The sequence below is a fragment of the Schistocerca nitens genome, chromosome 2 (assembly GCF_023898315.1).
Source record: "Schistocerca nitens isolate TAMUIC-IGC-003100 chromosome 2, iqSchNite1.1, whole genome shotgun sequence".
Taxonomy (NCBI): Eukaryota; Metazoa; Arthropoda; class Insecta; order Orthoptera; family Acrididae; genus Schistocerca; species Schistocerca nitens.
In genome coordinates, this window is record NC_064615.1 from 953,820,685 (window position 1) to 953,845,583 (window position 24,899).

At 45.1% G+C, this 24,899-nt stretch overlaps 1 protein-coding gene across 3 annotated transcripts in view; it reads left to right on the forward strand.

Moving 5' to 3' along the window:
- LOC126237277 (dual 3',5'-cyclic-AMP and -GMP phosphodiesterase 11-like) overlaps positions 1-24,899 on the forward strand; it is a 359,136-nt gene that overhangs the window by 252,188 nt on the left and 82,049 nt on the right. For all 3 annotated transcript variants that reach the window (XM_049947210.1, XM_049947211.1, XM_049947212.1), the window contains one exon: positions 13,378-13,653. In XM_049947210.1, coding sequence (XP_049803167.1) covers positions 13,378-13,653 — 276 coding nt within the window. The remainder of the gene's footprint in view (positions 1-13,377; positions 13,654-24,899) is intronic.

Consider the following 24,899-nt stretch of genomic DNA (forward strand, 5'->3'; position numbering starts at 1 on the left):
GGCACTTATCGTAGCGATGGACGAGCTTGGAAATTCCTTCGTCGTAAAATTCGGCCGCCTGCACCTTCAACCACGTGGTTACCTCTTCTTGAAGCTGTGCGTCGTCATCAAAACGCTGCATAGCCAACCACTTCTTCATTGCTGGGAATAAGTGGAAGTCGCTCGGTGCCAGGTCGGGACTGTACGGCGGATGAGGAAACAACTCCCACTTAAAAGATTCCAGAACTTCACGAGTGGCATTTGCCGTGTGGGCCCGGGCGTTGCCGTGAATCAGCAAGATCTTTGTGCCCAACTTTCCCCTGCGCTTGTTTTGTATTGCTCTTCTGAGGTTGTGCAGAGTTTGGCAATACCTTTGAGAGTTTATTGTAGTGTCTCTTTCCAGGAAATCCACAAAAATCGTATTTCTACCGGGTTACTGATTAACCACGTGGTTGAAGGCGCAGGCGGCCGAATTTTACGACGAATGAATTTCCAAGCTCGTCCATCGTTACGATAAGTGCCTTAATTTAAATGGCAACTGTGTAGAAAAGTAGTATTTAAGTGTCGCTTTCATCTGTATATAATAAAAAAATTTCCAATACTTTATTTATTTTTAATTGCAAAACGTAATGTACTTTGTGGATAACCCTCGTATATAGACTGAAGCGGTGACAGAAAATTTGTGCGAAGGCTGGGAATCGAACCCGCATCTCCTGCCTACTGGACAGGTGCGTTAGCTGCTAAGCCATCTGGCCACAGCAGTTCACACAGCTGCACGGATTACTCTGGCACGCCTCCTTCATCGATCCAAAGTCTAACTGCCGCGCCAATCTACTTTAACTTCCTCCTTACACACGAACAGAATTATTTAGGCGCTCCGTGTTCTGGAGTAGTACCTCGGCAGTTTCAGGCTTGACCGCCATTTACGTTCGATGCTGAAGTGCTATTCCACAACATGAAGAGCCTCGGCAATTCTGTTCGTGTACAAGGGGGAATTTAAAGTACACTCACGCTCATAAATTAAAGATAATTGCAGAATATGGTGCCACACAACGTGGCACTACACAACACTGGCGCTAATAGCATAGGTACATTTGGAACACACACGACACAGATCTGTAAATCTACAGTATTGGTAATAAGTTAAGAAAACCGTCCCGAAACATGTGCTACAAAACGCCACTGTTTCCTGCGCATATGCCCCGACATCAGTACGGGATATGATCGCCATGCACACGTAGACAGGCCGCACAACGGGTTGGCATACTCTGGATCAGGTGGTCGAGCAGCTGCTAGGGTATAGCCTCCCATTCTTGCACTAGTGCCTGTCGGAGCTCCTGAAGTGTCCTAGGGGTTTGAAGAAGTGCAGCGATACATCGACCTATAGCACCCCAGACGTGCTCGATGGGGTTTAGGTCTGGAGAACAGGCAGGCCACTCCATTCGCCTGATATCTTCTGTTTCAAGGTACTCCTTCACGATGGCAGCTCGGTGGGGCCGTGCGTTATCATCCATCAGGAGGAAGGTGGGACCCACGGCATCCTGAAAAGGCGGACGTACTGGTGCAAAATGACGTCCCGATACACCTGTCCTGTTACAGTTCCTCTGTCGAAGACATGCAGGGGTGTACATGCATCAGTCATAATCCCAACCCACACCATCAAACCACGACCTCCGTACAGGTCCCTTTCAAGGACATTCAGGGGTTGGTATCTGGTTCCTGGTTCACGCCAGATGAAAACCTGGCGAGAATCACTGTTCAGACTATACCTGGACTCGTCCGTGAACATAACCTGGGACCACTGCTCCAATGATCATGCACTGTGTTCTTGACACCTGGCTTTACGGGCTCTCCTATGAACAAGGGTCAGGCGAATAAAGCATGTCTGTTCAGTCGTCTGTAGACTGTGTGTCTGGAGACAACTGTTCCAGTGGCATCGGTAAGGTCCCGAGCAAGGCTACCTGTAGTACTCCGTGGCCGTCTGCGGGCACTGATGGTGAGATATCGGTCTTCTTGTGGTGTTGTACACTGTGGACGTCCCGCACTGTAGCGCCTGGACATGTTTCCTGTCTGCTGGAATCGTTGGCATACTCTTGAGATCACAGTTTGTGACACACGGAAGGCACCGTGTTATGACCTGCTGTGTTTGACCAGCCTTCAGTCGCCCTAGTATTCTACCCCTCATAACGTCATCAATATGTGTTCTTTGAGCCATTTCCAACACACAGTCACCATTAGCACGTCTGAAAACGTCTGCACACTTACTCGCAGCACCGTACTCTGACATACGGCAACACACCTCTTCCTGTGTAAACTGCTGCCAGCGCCACCGTGCGACGACCGCAGGTCAAATGCACCGTATGGTCATACCCCGGGGTCATTTAAACCCCTCAAACCGCCCACCAGAGCGTTGTTTCACCATGTATCAGCATTATCCGTAATTTATTAGCAAGAGTGTAGGTTGGGGCGGCAGTTAGAATTTGGATCGAGGAGGAAGGCATGCCAGGACAATCCTTGCTGCTGTGTGAACCGCTTTGCCAAGGTGGCTTGGTGGCTGCCGCTTCTGCCTAGTAAGCAGGAGACCACGGTTCGATTCCCGGCCTTGGTGCAAATTTTCTATCGCCGCTTCAGTTTATATATATATATATATATATAAAATCCTGTCAAAGGGCTTACGTCCCTACGCTTTAAGTTTCCGAAAGAAATTGAGGTCACAACACAGAACCCGTTCCAGTCTAAATGGAATAGCCAGATACCTGTAAATTCAGGAATTATGAACATATCAGGCTTGCAACCTAATAATTACCGAGAAACAGGCAGTGATTTATATCCTTCGCAGATGAACTTATGAAGAAATCCTTTCCTGACTGTAACTTCAAGCCCAATGGTGTAAGACATGCACTCAGGTCACTGGCAAATTCTGCGTGCGTAGGTTCCAGTCGTACTTCTTTCAGTTATACAGTATATTTTTAGTCAAATGTTTGAGCGGAGCGAAAACAACACTCCGTAGATATGACACAATGGATTTTTATCCAAATATTCATAGCCAAACGAAGAGTGGAAAATGAAAGTGTGAGGTATCAAATTGACCAGCGTGAGGTGTAGGTTTCGAAAAGAAAGAAAGATTTGATACTTCAGAGAAATCAGGGCAAATTAGTAATGTGAGAGAAAATTGAAATATTTCACGAACAGCTGCTGCTAGCTATGCAAATGAAGAGTCAAAAAAAATGTCACAGCATTAATTGAAACTGCTTTGTCCTGACTTATATATACTCTTAATAATAATATAAACTGATCGATTTTTAAATGTATTGTATTTCGTGCTTTCTAAACAAAACTTGAAAATAAAACGATATAAAAATGGAAAAAAACTATCAATTTTTTGTCAAATGATTTGTCTAAATGTGAGAATGACAGTCGAAATCACGTGCAGAAAATGAGGTTCCAATCGAAAATTTACAGTTCAGTGTTTAACTTAAAATCTTAGATTTTTAAAGCGTACTAGAAGATATTTTTCTATTCTAATTTCACTCAGTGGTCTCCTTGCTTCACTAGACGATGATCTCAGCTGTTGTACGTCGTTAAGAATATCACTTCAAGACGCGTAAAATGTTTCTCCGACCTACTTTATTTGTTACTCTTAGATACATCATTTCACAAAACAGTTAACTGTCTTTTTAATTTTCTTATTTGATTTTTAGCAAGAGAATAGAACCAATTTTACTGTAGACAACAGTGATATATATTCTGTGAGGACATCTCTGCTTTCGCTGCTTCTGTTTTGCGAAACATTCAACGCTCTGTGATGGCTTATGACAAGAGAAAGACAGCGTTCGAGAAACGGGGAGAAAAAGAGAGCAAGCAGTAGTTCTGTAACACTTCCCCACACTTTTTCATTTTAAAATTTCCTAGCAATATTAGGGGAGGGGAAAAACACAGAAAAAAACGCAATGTTTGCACCGAGGAACAAACACGTATCGTCGAAGTTCGTGGGCAAGTACGTCGATAATTTTCTTTTCTTTTTTTCTTTATTCACAATAAGAATGGCTTCACTTAAAATAACAATATGTAAATTTCACGGCAGTTTTCATTATCCTGCAGAGCTTAAAAAATATATTGCAGGAAATGCGATTCTGAACCATGTGTAGGAGAGCAGACTAAAGTCTGAATATACACTGATAAGCCAAAACATTACCACAATTACCCACCCCGACGTTGGATGCCGCGTGTTGGCGTAGCGGGCAAGTGACACGGTAACAAAATATGTAAGCGAAGCAGAAACGGACGGGGGATTAGCCTAGCGAAGATACGGACTGCAAATGAGAAATCCTGTGAAATACATGGCAGATTATTATCACACAGAGCGTATGAACGATTATCTCGAAATCAGCAGAACTGGTCGAATTTTCACGTGCTACTGCCTTGAGTATCTGCGGAAAGAAGAAGGAGGACAGTGAAACTATCACTAGGTGCTAAGTGGTTGGACGGTCCCGGCTCTTCACAGAGCTTGGGGGTTCGGAGGCTTGTTGCTCTGTAAATAGGCCAGATGGTGATCTATGGCATGTCTGCCGAAAGAGCACAATGCTGGTGCACGCACAAGTGTTTCGGAGCACACCGTTCATCGTACATCAGGGCTTAACAACTGGCCGGTTTTGAGCGCGAGTACTCGCGTCTGCTCAGGCACGTGCTCGCGAGCAGGTGCAAGGTCGCGGAGTAGGGAGGGAGGGGAGGGAGGGGAAATGCGCGCGCACGTTTGAATGTGATCTCGCGTTCTTAGCAGATTTAACTAGCCATCTGAATGCTTTGAACATTTTACTACAAGGTAAAGATCTGCTAATTACTCATTTCATAGATCGAATACGAGCTTTTAAAATGAAATTGAAACAGGAAACAGGAAATCTAGCTCATTTTCCTAAATTATCGTCCATGCAAGATGTTCACAAAGACTGTGAACGTCATTCAAATAGTTTAGTTGCCCTTAAGGAAGAATTTGATCAACGCTTTCAAGATCTGACAGCACCAGACAGTGATTTTGATCTGTTCTCCTCTCCATATTCAGCGAATATTGAAGAGATTCGTCCTGAGCTGGAACTAGAAATTATTGACCTGAAGTGTGACAGAGAATACAGAGACAAATTTCAGAACAAGAAAAAAATTTCGAATTCTACAGACACTTCCCTCAGGATAGATTTCCTCGTTTGCACAAACTGGCGGCTACAATAATATCAATGTTCGGTTTCACGTATGTTTGTAAACAACTGTTCTCTGCAATGAAATGTAACAAGACGCGCCTGTGAAACGCATTGTCTGATCGAAATTTAAACTGCACGCTGCGCCTACAATAACAAATACTCCGAACGCAGACGCAATTGTAAAGGGCGAAAAGTACAAGATAACCGAGAATCCCACACTTCAGTGACACTTTTTATTGTGTAACAGTTCACAAATTAATACGAATGCAGGGGTATACACTAAGCTAATAAAATTATGTAGCACGTGTACATTCTCCTTTATTTGTTTCATTTGCCGCAGTAATAATTCGTGAGTGATATCCCTGCAGGTGGCCGCGGATTTACATTGACTGGCGGCAGCTGTTGTGTGCCCCAGGTGACTCTCTCCCCACTCTCCGCTATGGTCCGGTAGTGGGGGTAGCGTGCTCGCGCTGCTCCGTGCTCGCGCCTTGCTGCTCACAGCTTGCTCCGCGAGCACGTATGTTGTGAAGCCCTGTCGTACATTGTTCAACACGGATCTCCGCAGCAGACCACCCCTAAGTGTTCACAAGTTGACCCAACGACATCGTCAGTATACGATTGCAGTGGGCACAGGCCTGTCGGGATTCGACCGTCGATCAATGGTAGTCTGCGCAAACGCCGTCATCGACGGCTCGAACGTGCAGCGCGCCACGGACGCACGCTCATGGGAGCGGTACTATGCTATGGGGAACATTCTCCTGCTATTGCATGGGACCTGTCTTAGTAATCGAAGGCACTCTGACGGCTGCGAACCACACGCATACCTCCATGCTTTGAGGTCTTCCCCGACGGCAATGCCATCTTTCAGCAGTATGTAATTGTCCGTGTCTTGTAGCCGGAACCGTGCTACAGTGGTTTGAAGAGCATTGTACTGAACTCACGTTGATGTCTCGGCGACCAATTTCGTCTGCTGTAAATCCTATGGAATCCATCCGGGTCGCTATCGGGCGCCATCACCGCCGTCCATTATTTAAACGAATTAGGTGACCTGCGCGCAGACACCTAATGCCACGTACCTTCATAAAGCTGCCATCAAACTGTCGGAGCCATGGTACTCAGATTCAGTGATGTATTTCGTTCCAAAGACTGACAAACAAACTATTAAACAAGTGGTCATAATGTTTTGGCTCATAATGTGAATGCTGTAACACTTGCCTGTCAGCTCCACTTAACCAGAGCTTTCCTCCTTAAGGACACCTGTACTGGATCGAAATCCTTCAGTTAGACTGCATGCCTGATACGTGTGAATAAAATTGTCTGTTTCAAGTGGTCTAACGATCCCGAGTGGTGCAAAAAAGGGATCATGTGATGTGACCTCGATGTATCCGAAATCGGAAATTTAGTGACGTAAGCCATTTGACAGCAGTTACTTGCAGGGCACCCTCAACTTTTACACTGAAGCTTAGAAGTCGGTAGGACGCAGGGCTTGACAACCCTGTTGGAAGTAGTGGTTGCGTGCCGCCGTACTTGTACTTGTTTGCTCAACCCAAGTCCAAAATTTAAGCAGAATAAAGAAGAGAGCGTATTTTCCCAACACTGCGTCGACGGTATTGCAAAACAATGTGGAACTGTGTCACTAGACATTTGGCATACAGCTGTATACAAACTATGTATGTTCTGAAAACGATTATACCCATTAAAAAAAAGTTAGGACACCGTACTTGTATACTCTTTCACGACATCACACATTAAGCAGCGTATATCGATGCAGTTCGTGTTGACGTGTCAGGTTTTCTGTGACGTCGTTCAAGACCTCTAAACGATCATATTCTCAAGAAAAAGCTGTGCACATTCGCGGGGGAGGGGGGGGGGCGGGGCGGTTTAACGTCTCGACGACGAGTAGGTCATTAGAGATGCAGGAGATCTGCTGTCAAGTTTGGAAGGTAGGAGACGAGGTACAGGCAGAAGTGAAGCTGTGAGGACGGGGCGTGAGTCGTGCTTGGGCAGCTCAGATGGTTGAGCACTTGGCCGCGAAAGGCAAAGGTCCCGAGTTCGAGTCTCGGTCCGGCACACAGCTTTAATCTGCCGGGAAGTTTCAGATTATATCCGTATCTTGAAGGGGATTTATTTCAGTTGACAAGCCACAGGCGGTTTGTGTATTTACTGTATTTCAGTGATCTCTCGCCGCTTTTCCAGTCGTGTTTTCCTTATTAACCAGGACCCGTGAATATCATCTTCCGTGGCTTCGTTATAAATACAGAGAATTGCTTGTCACAGACCACCACTGCTGCGGCTGCGTATATTGCTATCAAACCGAAGGCAACCTCTATTGCATCGTGGCCCGTACAAGCACTCGAGCTAGTGACCAGTACCCGCCCGTCTAGCCTCTCTCCTCTCCAAACTGGTCGTCATCAAGCAGAGTAGACAAAGGGTGCTGGGACCCCGCTGTTGGCATTCGTAATGCCACGATCCTGTCCGCATGCCCGAAATTGCGTTCAGTGGCTGTCTGCTTCAACGAGCACTTTGGCGCCGTCGGTCCGTGGAATTCTTGTTAGCCGTTCCGTCCCCTCAGCCATTCCGGTTTCATCGCAATCTGCTGAGCCGTAGCCACAACTTAGGCAGTAGCCGTTGAAAAGCCTACCATTGCCACTTGAGAGGAGATTTCACATGCATCCTTCTATCTTCGCACGGTAGCGACAGTGTTCGAAGCAATACAGCAGACATGAACCTTGCATCAACTCTGCAATGGCTGTTCATATTGAGAGGATACCGCAGTCATGTCGTCGTGTAAATAAATCAGCGGCTGTTGCAAAGGCGTCCGCAGAGATTTATCAGAGAAGAGGCAAGAGTCTAAAATTGCCGTTAATAATGTAACAGATTTGGTGGTTTTGAGAACGTACAGTGCCCTAAAAACTAAACTAGACGCGAATTTAGGAAAACTTATTTTATCTCAAACGACTGATTTTTTTTAAGGAGTAGATTTCTCTGATACCGAAATTGTCATAATATTTCATTAGTACGGGATGCCCGGAAATTCCCGTTACATTCTTCTAGGACTTGTACAGTGGAGTCAGTAGATAATATTCTGAATTGGAACCCATGTCTGGAAACGTACCATTTGAAAACATGTTGGTAAAGCGACCACTTTTACAAGTAGACGTGACCCAGTGTATCACGTGTTTTACAATTCCACTCATTGATAACCAAAGAAACTAAAAGGAAACGTAAGGCAATACGGCCACTTCCAGTTCGCGCGTGCGGCGTCTCCTTGGAGCACCACAGGCACACCTGCTGGGGGCGAAGGTACCCCTTTCTCGAAGCCGTTGCGTAATTGTGGCGAAAAGTTTGCGCAATGGAATCGGACGTTGTGGACAACGATGAGCAGCTCTTCCATTACAGTGAGCTCCGCCGTACAGAAGGACCATGTCGTTGTGTTCTGCAAACGTGTACTCAACCATGTTGCTCTAACGCATACAGGCACGTGAATGAGACTCGATCCAGGCCAGAGAGGTAGGACAGACGTAAGCACCCTCCACCATGATAACCCTGTTGCATACCTACCTAGCAAACATGTTTTCAAACGACTGTAGCACGGAAACGGTACGTTTCCGAACAAGGGTTCCTATTCAAAATATTATGTACTCACTACGCTCTACAAGCCCTAGAAGATTGTAACGGGAATTTCCGGACATCCTATATATGCTAAGTGCATATTTTTGTACACTGCCGGCCATTAAAATTGCTACACCAAGAAGAAATGCAGATGATAAACGGGTATTGATTGAACAAATATATAATACTAGAACTGACATGTGATTACATTTTCAAGCAATTTGGTTGCATAGATCCTGAAAAATCAGTACCCAGAACAACCACCTCTGGCCGTAATAACGGCCTTGAAACGCCTGGGCATTGAGTCAAACAGAGCTTGGATGGCGTGTGCAGGTACAGCTGCCCATGCAGCTTCAAAACGGTACCACAGTTCATCAGGAGTAGTGACTGGCGTATTTTGACGAGCCAGTTGCTCGGCCACAGTTGACCAGACGTTTTCAGTTGGTGAGAGATCTGAAGAACGTGCTGGCCAGGGCAGCAGTCGAACATTTTCTGTATTCACAAAGGCCCGTACAGGACCTGCGACATGCGGTCGTGCATTATCCTGCTGAAATGTAGGGTTTTGCAGGGATCGGATGAAGGGTAGAGCTACGAGTCGTAACACCTCTGAAATGTAACGTCCACTGTTCAAAGTGCCGTCAATGTGAACAAGAGGTGACCGAGACGTGTGACCAGTGGCACCCCATACCATCACACTGGGTGATACGCCAGTATGGCGATGACGAATACACGCTTCCAATATGCGTTCACCGCGATTTCGCCAAACACGGATGCGACCATCATGCTGCTGTAAACAGAACCTGGATTCATCCGAAAAAATGACGTTTTGCCATTCGTGCACCCAGGTTCGTCGTTGAGTACACCATCGCAGGCGCTCCTGTCTGTGATGCAGCGTCAAGGGCAACTGCAGCCATGGTATCCGAGCTGATAGTCCATGCTGCTGCAAACGTCGTCGAACTGTTCGTGGAGATGGTTGTTGTCTTGCAGACGTCCCCATCTGTTGACTCGGGGATCGAGATGTGGCTGCACGATCCGTTACAGCCATGCGGATAAGATGCCTGTCATCTCTACTGCTAGTGATACGAGGCCGTTGGGATCCAGCACGGCGTTCCGTATTACTCTCCTGAACCCACCGATTCCATATAACTGCCACCAGTCAATGGATCTCGTCCAATGCGATCAACAATGTCGCGAAACGATAAACCGTAATCGCGATAGGCTACAATCCGACCTTTATCAAAGTAGGAAACGTGATGGTACGCATTTCTCCTCCTTACACGAGGTATAACAACAACGTTTCACCAGGCAACGCCGGTCAACTGCTGTTTGTGTATGAGTAATCGGTTGGAAACTTTCCTCATGTCAGCACGTTGTAGGTGTCGCTACCGGCGCCAACCTTGTGTGAATGCTCTGAAAAGCTAATCATTTGCATGTTACAGCATCTTCTTCCTGTCGGTTAAATTTCGCGTCTTTAGCACGTTATCTTCGTGGTGTAGCAATTTTAATGGCCAGTAGTGTATTATTAATATGAATACCAACATTTGGACTCGTAGAACCAACTCTGACCTGAACTGTAGTCTACGCACGCTACGGCCTAAGCGCCTCCTTTGGCCTTCGATAAATTTGTTATCTTTCATTATATGGAAAGAGGCAAAATCACAACTAGTCGGACCGTGCTACACGCCGCTACTGTCTAGTTTCTGTGTTGTTTGAGCCACTGAGGAGTGCAGCTTAATGTGCCGATATGAGAAATGGCCTCTTGCGAGGTATCCGACGACAAATGTTCATTGTATGCAGTTCACTTTGCAGTGTTCACTAGCATACTGGTCGATATAAACCAGCACTCGCTGACAGCAGCAGCTCCCATCGTGTTAATCGTCTCCTGTGTGTGTCGTTTAATATTTTTCTACGACCAGTGTTTTACACCTGGTCACATGGCTATGACTGGTACACTGTTCCATGTAGACACACTGGACAGTCCGAGTTTAAGCACCAAGAAATCGGTCAACTCCATTCACTGTGTGGTCGTAGGCAAGTCCAAACACGATGGCGCCATCTTCTAGCGGTTGAACTCAGTCGATCGGGATCCACAGCGACCAGTGCGCGCTTTGAAGGGTGTGACTATTTTGTCCGACAAGCCTAAAAATCGTGGCTGATTCGATGTATGATTTCTAGCGTTAGAAAAGACTTGTCGCAGTTTGTAGTTTACGTAAGGTATATTTTGAAACATTTTACATATTTCTTTCTTCTTATCGTCTTTCCTCGTCAGCTCGACCACTTTCCAACATAATGATAGTTTTCTTCTTGTAATATTGTTCCGATCGCAACGCTGCGCATGTTGCAGCTTGCTTTAAAGTGCATGTAAATTATCTCTGCGCGTTGTGCTGTTATTTCGTCATTACATGGACGTTTTTTTCTTTCCGAGATTTTGTAAATTTGGAAATCGGGATTGAATCTTCCCTTTCATCTTATAGCACCTTGACAAACAGCTCCCACAGCTAAATAATCATTTGTTTACCTAATTTTTTCCTTGGTATACGGATAATTTTGTATACATAGTGCAAGATATTTATAATTTTTAGATTTCACACGGACAGTTTTATGATCGTCTCCTCTTTTTCTCTTGTTCTACCATCTTCATCTCGCATCATAGTGGTATCTGTATTCAACTGATCAATTATTTTGTATGTATTCCATTTAAGATACCATTTAGGATCATCGAAGTTAATCCATGACATCTTAACACGGGTTCCAGCATCATGTCCCTTACTCTCATTAGTGTCTTCCCCCGTATTCCTATCCTCTCAGATTGTTTGGAACACCACCTCACTTTATATCATGTCATTAACAACAACAATTCAGCGCAAAATATTGCAGTAATAGGAACCTACAACTTACTAATTTTTCCTGTTTGACAGCTGTAGTTGAATTACTGGATGCACCTTGTCTGCAAAGATAATAACAGGAAAGGGGTGAAACATCTTTTAGCCATAAAAACAGTTAGCACAGAATCCAGTGAAAAAAATTCGTATACTTAAAATACTCTTAATTATGTGATTTTTAACGGCTTTTTGTAAATACATAAGCTTCATATTTCAAATTTTATTCTCTTTACTGGTCCGTTTCGTGATAACTGGGAGCAAAGAGCTGACTTTCATTAGATAGATACCTTATATAAGGAAGAATGCAAGTTGCGGATAAAAGCATTTAAAATACAAAATTCGCATTTTTTCGAAACATATTCAAAAACGTACAAACACCTTAGCCTTTTTTTGTAGATCCATTTTCTTGACCTCCTGCCTTTTTTCTCTGGTTACTCTACCTTCTTCTCTGCTCTTATGACCACGGTATATCTATATTCACTGTTTTTTGTTCGCATAACGTCGAGGTGTTCTAGAATAGTAAAGTACCAAAATCCTGTTTCTACATCCACTCCCTCCAGGATTAATTTCGAAGATATATAACAACCAATGAAGGCAGGAATTGCTTACAACATACCTGTCTGTACATAATCTTTCGAAAAGAATTTGGTTTTTGCCACATTTGCGAACAAGAGTTAGACATTGGATGGTTTGAGACATGGAGAATCGAAGACGTGCTTCGTGAATCTAAAGGATGATATAGAGTTATTTCTTTGAGCCACGTGCACTCTAGCGTCAAAATTCAACACATAGTAACTCGAAAACTAAAAAAGTATGTTTGCTCGAAACAGCTTTTTCTGACAGTTGTAACCTCTGCTTTTCCCAAGGTGCAAAGAAGTGAAATTCGATTTTTTGGCTATAAGACTAGTTTAACATCTCCGACACATTGTTAGCAAAAATCTAGAAATGTTCTTGACTGGTTTACTTCAGATGTTTACGCGATACCGTAATGAGGATTTAACAGAAAACAGGCAAGTTGTATTTGTGGTTTATCAACTTCTGATAAGAATACTCCCATGGGAACTGAATCGTCCGAAACTTTGTAATTCTACGCGACGTCAGATTAAAAGTATGCGAAATACGGTCATTGAAGCTAATATCGTCGCAGATGCATCACCTGGAGAGGTCATATACCAGTGATCCCAACCTATTTACCCATTAATTTTAAGCGAATTCAATTCCAGATCAGTGTCTCGTCTGTAATAACAATAGACAAGGCTAAAGATCAGAGAGAGAGAGAGAGAGAGAGAGAGAGAGAGCGCTGGACAGAGAGGCGGGTCGGAGGAAATGGACGGACAGAGATGGGGAAGGAGGCGATAGACAGAGAGGACTGAAAAGGAGACTGACGGGGAGGGGGGAGGGGGAAGCGGAGGAAATGGGCAGAGGGGGAAAAAGAGAGGGAGAGGAGGGTATGGACAGAAAGAGGGGAGCAGAAGTTGATTAACATAGAGAGGGAGGAGGATGAGGAGGATGAGAGGGGGAGGAGCAGTTGGGTAGAAAGTGGGGGAGGAGGAGATTAGGACAGATATCACATTTCCATAATATTTAGCAAGTGCGAAATACTTTCGGTTGGCTAGCTAATATATATGCATTTGGATTGTTTTACGATCAATTTTTGTTGGCTATCTCCTCTAGATTCGGTTTCTAATATAGTAAAATACTGGTGTTGGCAGGTGAAGGACATCTGCAACGAGCTAGACGTGCGGTCGCTGTGCCACAAGATCCTGCAGAACGTGAGCATGCTTCTGCACGCGGACCGCGGCTCGCTGTTCCTGGTGCAGGGCTGCGCCAGCAAGCGCTACCTCGTCTCCAAGCTGTTCGACGTGTGCTCGCGCTCTACGCTGCAGGAGATGGAGAAGAAGGACGAGATCCGCATCCCCTGGGGCACCGGCATCGTCGGCTTCGTCGCCGAGAGCGGCGAGCCCGTCAACATCCCCGACGCCTACAAGGTGAGTCAGTGGGGCCGGCACCACCATTCTCTTTGCGAGCTGTGGCTGGATGGCGTGTCTGGCGGATAGGTCAGCAAAGAACACCGCCATTACGAATGTGGAAAGATCTGTAACTTTCTTGCGAGTCGCGAAGAAACCGGTGAGACAACGAATTTGAAACTGAAAGTTTACCGTCTAACCTCCTTGCATAGGGACGCCAGATGAAAGTTGATGTCGTCAAGCCCTGAATCAAAATTGCGCAACGGATAACTGGGGAGGGGAGCTTGAGAGCGCTACTTACAAGGGAACCTCCCCATCGCACTCCCCTCAGATTTAATTACAAGTTGGCACAGTGGATAGGCCTTGAAAAACTGAACACAGATCAATCGAGAAAACAGGAAGAAGTTGTGTGGAACTATGAAGAAAATAAGCAAAATATACAAACTGAGTAGTCCATGCGCAAGATAGGCAGCATCAAGGGCGCTGTAAACTCCGAAGCGCCGTGGTCCCGTGGTTAGCGTGAGCAGCTGCGAAACGAAAGTTCTTTGGTTCAAGCCTCCCTGGAGTGAAAAATTTTTTATTTTCAGACTATTATCAAAGTTAAGGCACTCAAACATAATCAACTTCGCTCTCCAAAATTCCACGACATGTTCAGATTTGCTTGGACACATGCAGGATTTGACGGTCTACACACGGGAAAATTTGAAAACGTTAAAAACATATGTTTTAACAGAGCACAGGTAAAACTGTGCGACTGTGAAACTGTTGCATTCATTTGTTGCAGTTCATGTGACAAACTCTTATGTTTTCATCACTTTTTTGGGAGTGATTATCACATCCACAAGAAAACCTAAATCGGCAAGGTAGAAGAATCTTTTTACCCATTCGCCAAGTGTACAAGTTAGATGGGTCGACAACATATTCCTGTCAGATGACGCACATGCCGTCACCAGTGTCGTACAGAATATATCAGACGTGTTGTCCTGTGGAGGAATCGGTTGACCTATGACCTTGCGAGCAAATGTTTTCGGTGCCAATTGGAGAGGCACGCCATTTCGTCTACTAATCGCACGGTTTTGCGGTGCGGTGGCAAAACACAGACACTTATTACAGTGAACAGAGACGTCAATGAACGAACGGACGGATCATAACTTTGCGAGAATGAAGACAGTAAAATTATCACTCGATGGAAGACTTGAACCAAGGACCTCTCACTCCGGCGCTGCTCACGCTAACCACGGGACCACGGCGCTCCTGACCTCACAATGTTGCTTATGTTGCGCGTGGACTACTCAGTTTGTATATTTTGCTTATTTTTTTCATAGTTCCACACAACTTCTTCCTGTTTTCTCGATTGATCTGTGTCAGGTTTTTCAAGGCCTATCCACTATGCCAACTTATAACAAAATCTGAGGGGGAAGCGATGGGGAGGTTCCCTTGTTAGAGAGCGTGCCATTTCTGTAGGATACTAGGCAAGGGGCTGGGGGGGCTCACACGCTGATGTGTGGGTCCCTGCATTCTATATCTTTTATTTTAAATGAGTTCCTTTACCTTGACTTCTTTTTGATTTTTGAGGTATGTTAAAGATTGATGACAATTGATTACGTATTTATTTTAAATATTATCTCTCGATTTTACAGCGATTGCAGCAATTGTTCCCGTTTACAGATATTACAATTTTACAACTTATAGCTCGGGTATATTATATACCAATCTGCATGCACTTTTCTACGGGCAAGACGGAATTGCGTTGGCCAAATGTATACCACCATAGCCTCCCAATATTTTACATAGGACATCCACTACGTGAGGAGGATGACAGGCAAACTGGGGACCAGATTCATTAACTCAGGGGGTCAAATTTCCTAAATTAACGAGATTATTCATTTCCTTACACAATCCGAAGCTGGAAATAAAAGAATTAGTACAAATATTCAAATACCTCTCTTACATGCGTGAACATTGAGACAGACGCACTGAGGGCACGTCTGATCACTTACCCGTCTTCTGTAATACTCTCAAGAATCCGGCGGGCACCCGGAGGTCTTCCTGGGCTCCGGTGGAGGGGATGGTCGAACCACTTGGCCGTGACCAACCTCTCCACCCCAAATCTTGTAACACTGGAAAGTCTTTGACTTTTACCTGCCTGTGCTGTCTCTCTGATCCCCTACCCAGGAGTAAGGTTGGCACTACTGTACTACAGAACTACTTCCCAACAAAGATTTGGCCACGCTTTACGGAAAGGTGTGAGGAGGATTAGGAAAGTTCATGTGCAGATTCACATTCACGTACAAGAAATGCATAATACACGACGCATACAAATATGTATTATGAAGCCTGACACATTTCTTTCCACCCGTCCACAGGGGTTCTGTTGCACACGTGGCCGGCCGCGTCGTGTTATAAAATTGGCTGCGGAGCCGCCTCTGTTTCTATTTCCCGGTGCGAGCGAGCAGCGAAACCTGCTGCTTATAGAGCGGAAACTACTGTACCGTTTCAAAACTTATAGCGGGAAGTCCTGTACTGACTCGGTAGAATGGCCTCCCCCTCCTGAAACTTCCATGCAGATTAAAATCTTGCACCAGACTCGAACTCATGACCCGAGATCGAGTCCTCCGGCACACAGTTTTAATCTGCCAGGAAGTTTTATATCAGCACACATTCCGCTGCAGAGTGGTGGCCGAGCGGTTCTAGGCGCTTCAGTCCGGAAGCGCGCGACTGTTACGGTCACAGGTTCGCATCCTGCCTCGGGCATGGATGTGTGTGATATCCTTAGGTTAGCTAGGTCTAAGTAGTTCTAAGTTCTAGGGGACTGATGACCTCAGATGTTATGTCCCATAGTGCTCACAGCCATTTGAACCATTTTTTGAAAATCTCAGTCGTACGATACTTGAGTTTCAAACAAACAAGTGACGCGTGTCTTCCTCCTGCAGTTGAGAAACGTGAGACTTGGAAGACCTTCGAGATTGAAGACACTCCGAATAACAGTGTCCATCAAGGTCGTCATGATTGTCGAATTTCCCTTTGGCTTTGTTAGTGCCACTCTGACGATGCCTAGCTCCCCCACAACAAAAATGGTTCAAATGGCTCTGAGCACTGTGGGACTTAACATCTGAGGTCATCAGTCTCCTATAACTTAAAACTACATAAACCTAACTAACCTAAGGACATCACACACATCCATGACCAAGGCAGGATTCGAACCTGCGACCGTAGCAGCAGCAGCGCGGTTCCCGACTGAAGCGCTTAGAACCGCCGGCCAAAGCGGCCGGCCCCCACAACAAAGACTTCAAATAAACATTAGTTTATCAAGTAATTGTTTACAGATGTGGCATTTTGTGTTTCAACTTCGTAGAATTGCAGGTAACTTAGCCAGTGTTGTGCAGGTGCGCCATGGCGAACTCGCCAATCGGATTTGTTACTGGAATAATAGATGCGGGTGATACATCTTGAACATACAGCGACTATATGAGTAAACGAGCATTTGTTTTTATATAAAGGACGATCAGAAATTTCCCGTTTCAGGGCGTTCCTGCAGCGTAAAATGTAACGTGATTCTGTTGCTGGTAAGCACCGACATGTAGGCAAGGCATCAGTGTGGCAATAGGGTTTCCGACGTGCGTGCGGCAAATGCGGAAACATGATCGTTTTTTTGTTTGGGTCATCAGGTTTCTGACAGGTTTGATTTGGCCCGCCTCGAATTCCTCTCACGCATCAAACTTTTCATCTCACAGTAACATTTGCAACCTACGTCCTCAGTTGTTTGCTGGATGTATCTCAATCTCTGTCTTCCTGTACGCTTCTCACCCTGTACCGCTCGCTGTGGTACTGATGTCAGCACAGCATGGAATCCAACTTTTACACAACGACACACTCAGCAAAATTGGCTGTGGGGTGGTAGGACTGGACCAAGTGACACATCAGGCAATCACCGTCGACAGTTGCAATGAACATTTATTTGGCACATTTAAACAAGACAAATAACAAATAAAACCATCAACACATTTTTAAAATTACCATTTAGGTGAGAGCAAGTTACTTAAAAATTTAAACATCCATAAACCATTGCACTTATGGCCTATTACACATTTAGTGAAATGACTTAAAAATTATTTACTCGAGAACTGATCAACCTGAAGAACAATTTCTTAAAATTTAACGAGGAAATGTAGTCTTTCGTTACTGCAGTGATTGGTATTACCAAAGTAATTCAGAGTACAGGCAACAACAAATCAGATACTATGGCACACAACCACGTTACTTAAATGCAGGCACCCTTCAATGTAGGACATAAAATATAAAATTTCATGTGACCAAGCAACCTCGTGGGACTCAGCAACTGTGCCGAGAAGCGGACGCCCTCCCACTCAGCTCTTTACAATACAGGCTCGGCATGGACGCCCAAACGGGAGTAGCACCGATCACGAATAGGCACGAAAAATCCCAAAACTTTTGGGTATCTACAACAGACTGACATCTGCCTTAAGTTACTAGAAACAATAATTCATTAAAGCACATCTGTAGAATTAATCAACCTATTAATGAACATCGGGTAAGCAGTACAAATCTATTATGTGCGTAAGGACAATTATATATTAAGCCGCGAGCGAACTAGATACACGGCTAGCCGGCACGCACGGGCAAAGGAGGCGGAAAATACACAACAGCACAAGCAGGGCGCAACCCAGGACCCCGCACCCGCGACCAAGACAAAGAGCAGAAGTCCCGATAAAACGAAATCAAATGCAAGTAACTAGTGTGTAGGCTAACGGTTACAGCCACATTTAAATTTGTGCTCAATCAGAATTAATTACCATAACCACATACTATCATTCAAGGAATTCTTGTACTTTCATTAATAGAATCAGTTTCAAACTACTTAAACACACAATAATAACTGGCATCTCAGCAACTTTTAAGAATTTATGAAACTACTCATTTAGAGTTAGACACGCGTGTCTCAGACACACTGTCACTTCAGACAGAGACGTAATACTAATGTTATTGCAGTTCGCAGCAGGGAAAATTTTATCCATGTATATCTACAGCAACTGGCCACCTTAACTCCGTCGTGTGAGGTAAATATGATAACCAGACGGCACTTAGGCAAGGACCAGCCAAACTGTTTTCAGTGGCGATTAACACTGACAGTAGCGATCTACAAACAGAATGTATCAGCAATCCAGGTCGTAGTAAATGTTAATCATCACATCACATACAGCTCTCACTAGAACCGTGCGTACTAAACGAGTTGAAATTAACACATTCGAGGACAGACTCAGTAGGAGTAGCAACGGCCGGCCAAGAAAATGAAGTCAACAGCACTGAACCCAGTTTTAGATCCCGGCCACAATTTACAGCACAAGCAAGGCCATTACCCTCTTGCTTGTTCGACGAAGCCAGCCGCCGCAGATCCCGGTGCTAGGAGAGATGCAGGAAGCGAAATACACCAACGGCTTCCCAGTAACGTGACTGCTTCCACGCCGGCGATATTTGCTACGGTGCCGTCACACGGGTACACGGCCCCTTTTAGATGTGCTCTTCCTGCTGCCTCGCACGGCACCCATATTGTAAGCCAGACTTGCAAACGACGTTACTGCTAGTCGCGCCAAAGCAAAATCCCCGTACTTGGTAGAGCTTACCCCCCTTGCTCCCCGATCGGCCCGGTAGGTGGCGCCACCGCGCGCTCTGCGCACACCACCAGAAAGATGACCCATACCGGCGGCGGGAATATCGCTGATCGAGTCACACGGCTCAAGTACCGTGGAAGTTATTCCCCGGCGTCTGAACATATCTCCTATCACCCTCTTGTCACTGTGTTCCATAGGTTTCTTTCCCCGCCGATTCTGCAGAGAACCACCTCATTCCGTATCTTATCGGTCCAACTAATTTTCAACATTCTTCCGTTGCACCACATCTCAAATGTTTCGATTCCCTTCTGTTCAGATTTTCCCACATTCCATGTTTCACTATCATACAATGCTGTACTTCAAACGTAAATTCCCAGAAATTTCCATGTTTGATACTAGTAGACTTCTCTTGGCCAGGAATGCATTTTCGGAGCCGGCCTCTGGTGGCCGAGCGGTTCTGGCGCTACAGTCTGGAACCGCGCGACCGCTACGGTCGCAGGTTCGAATCCTGCCTTGGGCATGGATGTGTGTGTTGTCCTTAGGTTAGTTAGGTTTAAGTAGTTCTAAGTTCTAGGGGACTTATGACCTCAGCAGTTGAGTCCCATAGTGCTCAGAGCCATTTGAACCATTTTGCATTTTCGGCCAGTGCTAGTTTCCTTTTTATGTCTTCCTTCCCACGTCCATCATGGGTTATTTTTGTTCCCAGTTAACAGAAGTCCTTTAACTTTGTCTACTTCGTGATCCCCAATTTTGATGTTGAGTTTCTTGTTGGTGAACTATGGCGACTTTATTACGAAATGAGTCCAAACAGGAGCAACGTGTTGTTATTGATTTCTTGGCTGCCGAAAGACAAACAATGGTAGACATCCATCGGGGGGTGAACGAAGTGTATGGGGCAGCATGTCTGTCGAAAACCATCGATGTGGAATTGAACGCCAGGTTCCTTGCTGGTCGCGATTCGACACAAGACACCGTCGATATAGGAAGCCAGCCTGATCCAGAAATTACGCCGCCGGCCGGTGTGGCCATGCGGTTTTAGGCGCTACAGTCTGGAACCGCGTGACCGCTACGGTCGCAGGTTCGAATCCTGCCTCGGGCATGGCTGTGTGTGATGTCCTTAGGTTAGTTAGGTTTCAGTAGTTCTAAGTTCTAGGGGACTGATGACCACAGATGTTAAGTCCCATAGTGCTCAGAACCATTTGAGCCCAGAAATTACGCCAACTAAGTGGGAGACACTCGAGCATCCGTCCTATAATCTTGATGTCTCCCAGTGCGATTATCACGCCTTTGGTCTTAAAGACATTAAAGGGTCGACGATTCCTGCCAGACTCCTTTACGCAATACACGGCGTTTTACCAAATGGATATCTGCAACCTGGTGCATCAGTGGGATGATTGCCTCAAAAAAAATGGTTCAAATGGCTCTGAGCACTATGGGACTCTACTGCTGTGGTTATCAGTCCCCTAGAACTTAGAACTACTTAAACCTAACTAACCTAAGGACAACACACACATCCATGCCCAAGGCAGGATTCGAACCTGCGACCGTAGCAGTCGCACGGTTCCGGACTGCGCGCCTAGAACCGCGAGACCACCGCGGCCGGCGATTGCCTCAAAAGCTCACGTCGATTTTGCCTGATTTGCATACTGATTGTAGATTGTAGGGCCTTCGAATGGAAACATTTTGGTCGCTCCTTATGTATAGGAGATGGCTGTGTGCTTATAAAAATCAGCCAGTAAAAGTAGTTATACAGGACGCTACCGTGACGCTTATACAAACGTTCAGGGATGATGCTCAGTATGCACAAGGTGCTACATTTACAACAGTGGTTCCAAGCAGCGATCCACGGTTTCTAGGCAGGTACGAAACTATCGCTGCAAGTTTTATCTCACCCATTCCTGCAACGCTGATGCAGTTCAAACAGTGTTAAAGACAGTGAGAGTAATTGACTGATAGATTGTTTGGGCGCACGACATATGCTGTCTTTAGCGTCGACACTATAATGTTTGGTAGCCTCATTAAAATGGATAAAAAGATGTATCATACGTCAATTCTTAAAAATTAACACTAAAAATAAAAAAAAAAGATCACACTGAAGAATACACTGAGATAGTAAGGGAGTTATACGTTATGGCTGGGCTAGAAAAGGCTGGCTAGGAAGTCCAGCCTAAGACTGGAGTGCAGAAGAATCACAAAATTTGGAAAATTTGCTGCACTAGTATGGGCCTCATCGTCAGCGAAGGTAGAGGGCAAGTACCATCTCAAATTTACCGCTGCCCTCTTGTCAGAATATAAAATCCCAGCAGTCATATTCGTTAACCATCGCTCATATATAGGCTACGGCAGCTCATAGATCGCCCGTAGTTTCATCTAGTGTACTAACCTGTTGTTATGCGTACCGAAGCACCGGAGTTGTTTGACCAACACTCCATGGATATGAAAGTGCTTGCTTATGTCACACTATCATCTAACTTCAGTCCTACTGAATACAGCTGTGGTGGAATCGTACGAGATGTGCACGCTCTGGACACAGTTTCGTCCAGTCTGTGTGAATTGTGGGCGGAGGATGCGCAGGTAGTTGGTGAGAACGACTTCCCAGCGCTTTTTGCGTTTCCTGGAACCCGACCACGACGCGTCGCCATCATCATCATCAAGGCGGAAATGGGTGCTACAGCATTATCTATTTTCATACTATGCAAACCACTGTAGAGTGCCACATTTTAACGTTCTTGTATTCGCATGGTTGAGCGAGAAGAATGACTACTAAATTGCCCTTGCGCGCACGATAATTGGTCTAATCTTTCGCTAGTCCCAGTTGATAAGCGTCCCACACACTTAAGCATTATGTTGGAAAGAACTTAAGAGTGTTTTGTAGGCACTCTCTGTTCTAGACTGACTGCTTTTGTGTGTGTGAAATCTTATGGGACTTAACTGTTAAGGTCGTCAGTCCCTAAGCTTACACACTACTTAACCTAAATTATCCTAAGGACAAACACACACACACCCATGCCCGAGGGAGGACTCGAACCTCCGCCGGGACCAGCCGCACAGTCCATGACAGAAGCGCCTAAGACCGCTCGGTTCAAATGACTCTGAACACTATGGGACTTAACATCGGTGGTCATCAGTCCCCTAGAACTTAGAACTACTTAAACCTAACTAACCAAAGGACATCACACACATCCATGCCCGAGGCAGGATTCGAACCTGCGACCGTAGCGGTCACGCGGTTCCAGACTGAAGCGCCTAGAACCGCACGGCCACACGGGCCTACTAAGACCGCTCGGCTAATCCCGAGCGCTGACTGCTTTTTCCAAATATCCTACCAGTTAACCGAAGTCTGGCACCTCCTTTACCTACGACTAAGACTATGAGGCATTCCATAACATATCTCCACAAATTGTTACACCAATGCATTTGTATAAATTGTCTGATTACAACTAGAATTATAAGATATTGTAGACATAGGATACAAAGCTTTTGAGTTTTGTGGGATATACAGTTTTACGTTTCTGAGCAACTAAATGAAGTTGCCATCATTGTGAGAAAGTAGTTTTTCGCCACAAGCGGACGATGAGAAGTAGCCTGGTAGTCTTCGAACTACCTGTACGTGGAGTGGCGTGGAGTTTCATTTCTGTAAGATTCTTCAGATTCGACAGCCGGTGTGGACTGTCTTAACTGTAATCCTCTGGAAACAAATAACTGATGAACTTGGTCGTTTCGTTCCTCAGCTAGATCAAGTTTGGGAGCCGTTCAGAAAATGCTCATACTGAGAATGTTCTGATACACTTGTTAGAAAAACGATGTTTCTCCTCTACGATTTAGAAGCGGCTTGGCCTCTTTGTCGGTCTAGAAGACTCATCATTTAAGGGAGAGTGTGAGTACTCAGCAACAGACGATGGAAAAAGTGCGTACTGTACTTCACTAACGTTTAACAAGACACGATTCTGTAAAAACACTTTTCCAGAGTGCCCCATGGAAAACGTCTTAAAGGGAAGATAGTATGAGGTGACAAAAACTTTGCTGACGCTTAGGTCCGTCGTTGAGGCTAATGGCTCTGAGCACTATGGGACTCAACTGCTGTGGTCATAAGTCCCCTAGAACTTAGAACTACTTAAACCTAACTAACCTAAGGACAGCACACAACACCCAGCCATCACGAGGCAGAGAAAATCCCCGACCCCGCCGGGAATCGAACCCGGGAACCCGGGGTCGTTGAGGCCTTTGCCCGTTAAAGTCCATAAGATCTAACATACGTCTTGGGGAGCAGTGTGCCTAAGGATTTGTTTACTCTGATGTAGTTCCCTGTTTTCGCTCTTCCCGCCCTTTTACATTATTTGTGTACAAGCTGACATTTGGAGGCCGTTTCGCTGTAACCTAAAAATGTTATGAGTGGAAGACTATCGAATTTAACCGTTGCTGTGTAGAACGCTGCAGTCACGATTGAAAAATGTTAGTTTGTTTCACTTACAGACTTAGCTCTGTCACGGAGTTCTGAAATTTTGTGTGTCAGATTAGCTCTGAAATTGTCTGTGTCCCAGTTGGTTCATTTTTTTTATGAGACCGTGGGAAAAGATTTACTAGCGCAACTTGATGGTTAGTAACGAATGCACCTCGACAAAATGTCATTACCGATCACTAAGACAAATTGGAGACAGAACATAAAAGCTGTCTGTTCAATAGCTTAATAAGTTAGCACTGAATGTTAGCACCTACTGCTCAGAACGCGTCACAAAACAACGTTTATGAAGGGTAAAAATACGCAGTATTGTGTCTGATTGCGAAAATTAATGTAACTTAAAGGCCGTATTCTAATTTTCAAAAGCGTAACCATAGATACTTGTCACTAGGTGTACTTTGTGGAGGATCTTGAAAAATCGAGAAGTTTTCATCGCCTATAATTCTCTGAGAAGTAACAGACCTTCGCCAAATTTCCAGAGTATAGCAGGAGGTTAGGATTACCTAGTTTACGAGCAACCACACTCTCGCCGAAAATCGCCAAGATAGAAAAGACACTCTTTACTGTATACCACTTTCGGAAGTTTCAAATGGCAAAAAGACACAATCACGTGGGATGGCATTAGTTCTCCACTATCTTGTAGGTGAATAGAGGAGCAGCAAGTCTGCGGGGGATGGGCCCTGGCCCATTGTATTGAGAGGCCACGAGCGGTCGTAAATCACCGGCTATGACTACACCGCGGACGGACAATGGCTGTTGTCTCAGGTCCATGGCGGACATTTAATTAAAAAGCCGGCGCCGCTGTAGGCGTGCGTTTTTCAGCCAACAAGCAGACACAAGCGATTAAATGACCTTCACAAAACTGAGCGACAAATGTCTTGTCGCCAAGGTTTATTTCAAAGCATGCTATGTCTATGAAATTTAACTAATGATGATCGTAATTCTCTGAGTCTACAAACTATCTACTAAAGTTCCCGTCCTGTAAGGAGAGAAAATACAGTTTGTCTTAGTGAAGAAACCGAATAGCGGCAACTTTTCTGAAACGACTCCTCTATTTAGTAAAGAGTGTTTTCTCCACTGGAGTCATTCCATAAATCGGGAAATAAACAATAGCCTTTTTGGCAAGAATGTTCTGCAGATACATAATGATATATGAATTTTCACGTCAAAATTGAATT